Genomic DNA, 2,040 nt, shown 5'->3' on the forward strand with positions numbered 1-2,040 from the left:
CATATTTAAACAAAACCATAATAAAATAATTTAATCGAATTAAAACCAATAAATAAATAATTATATTATAACTCCCATGGAATATTTGAAATAACATCAAAACTACCAATATAATTTTTGTAATGATAAAACCTTAAATATTTCATTTTTTTACTACATTACACATATGGTTACTATACTACATTAGATGGGCCAGAGCTGGTGAATAATATTGACCAATCTTACAAGTTTTTTATTGGAAAAAAATATTTTATAATAGGAGTTGAGTTGTTTTTGAGTGTATATAGAGATTTAGGTTGGGAAAATTTTTTTGGGCACTTTTATTGTGTAGAAATTATTCAGCAAACTTGTGATTTTAATGAATTCTAATTTTAGAAAAATTAGACTGGAAAAATCCACCCAAAAAACTTTAAAAAATCAATTAAAACAACTCATCATACGGAAATGTGCAGAAATAATTCACCGTAATTTAGAATTCAATGCATTATTCACAACCTCACCTGGGCATCGATCAGAGGTATTCCCGTATTGGCAGATGCAGACAAAGCTGGTCTGAACGCCGGAAACGTTATACCCACAAACTCCATTGCTGCTTTCACAATCTCTACAGGCACGGGAATCATTCATGGGATAATCCCACTCCAAAACCAGCCCATAAGACCACTTGGCTGCATCGAACATAGGCTTCCCGGGGCTGTAAGCACTGGTATAAGACTGGCACTGCAAGGGCTGCAGATCCAAATTCGCAGGGGATGTCAACTCACAGCAGGGGATCGGCCCATCCAGGCACGAAGTTATGAAGGCCACACACGCTGGGCTTTTACAATTATACTCGCTATTCAGCGGATTGACCTCCATCTCTCTTTCAAACGCCAAGCAATTGAGCAGCAACACAGTGCTTTCAGTCATTGTATAACTGGTCCCTGACCAATCTAAGCGGAAACCCGGGTCTTCTTGCTTCAGCCCGCTGCAATCAGACATCTGGCTGTCTCTCACAATTATTTTTTTGTTGCTGTAGTCCAGCCCATTCACTGAGAAGATCTTGGAGTTGAATCTCAGCTCAGTACTATTCATATTGTCGTTGCATCTCAGTTGGAACTCGGGGCGACCACAACCTTCTTGCAAGCCAAAAGGGTATTTGATGGTCTGGTTACCGCACAAAACCCTACAGCGCTCTGTTGTATTTCTTGCCATGTCTGACGTGGCAAATGCAAACATGGCTGCAAATACAGCTAAAGCTAATGCTGGCATTTTAGGGTTTTGATGTAACATTAGTCCTGTATCACAAATAATTCTGCTTGAACTGGTGTTCAGTGATCATAAAAAACCTCAAAGGAGGTCGTGAATGAGAAGAATTTTATGACCCAAGCCAATTCTGGACATTTACATCAATGGGGACTGCAAATTATATATCAACCAAATTCCATAGCCAACAAAAGATCCCAATTTCAACCTATAAATTGCGGACCATTCTGCAATTTAAATGGGCAGCTATTTGTGGGAAAATTATAAAACTCTGCTAAAAACTGACTGGTCATGGATGAAATCCAAGCCATTGGATATTTAAATGGCAATGAAGAAATGCGATTACCCTTGACTTGAGAAAACGATGATGTTCGTTCCATTTACCGCGAAGGTTTTGCCGGAAACCCTCTCACACAGAAGGCGTGTATTATTGTTCCATCTCACCCGTTTCTACGAAGATAAACATTCATCTCAATCACATTCATATTTCCGAGTCACTGGTCAGCAATGAAAGTTGAGGAGACCACGATTGGAGGCTTTCCACCAACTTCCATTGTTTGAATTCAAAATTTAATAGCAGGGTCATTGATTTCGTGACTCTATGGTCAATCCATAAACCCACAGGATGAGCACAAGTGGCCCCTTTCGCTCCATGCTATTTTTGTGACTTATATCCCCGTCCCAATTTCTTTTTATGTGACATTTCAACCTCATTTGCGAGGATTTCTTTTATGAGTATACAAAATATATGCTATTAACCATCAAATTGTTTGTTATTTAATTTTTTTTTTTTTT

The 2,040-nt window shown here is 38.3% G+C and overlaps 1 protein-coding gene across 1 annotated transcript; it reads right to left on the bottom strand.

Moving 5' to 3' along the window:
* Nucleotides 1-459: 459 nt before the first annotated feature.
* On the bottom strand, nt 460-1,251 carry LOC149261840 (LEAF RUST 10 DISEASE-RESISTANCE LOCUS RECEPTOR-LIKE PROTEIN KINASE-like 1.5). The gene has a single exon (XM_089371411.1). It carries the CDS (start codon nt 1,249-1,251, stop codon nt 460-462), a length of 792 nt encoding a protein of 263 aa, XP_089227537.1.
* Nucleotides 1,252-2,040: the final 789 nt, after the last annotated feature.

This window comes from Pinus tabuliformis, chromosome 6 (assembly GCF_031772625.1).
Source record: "Pinus tabuliformis cultivar Carrire ecotype Pingquan chromosome 6, CPIR1, whole genome shotgun sequence".
Classification (NCBI taxonomy): Eukaryota; Viridiplantae; Streptophyta; class Pinopsida; order Pinales; family Pinaceae; genus Pinus; species Pinus tabuliformis.

Excerpts from the sequence above, each read along its gene's own strand:
- LOC149261840 (XM_089371411.1), bottom strand. The coding sequence starts at position 1,251 with ATGCCAGCATTAGCTTTAGCTGTATTTGCAGCCATGTTTGCATTTGCC.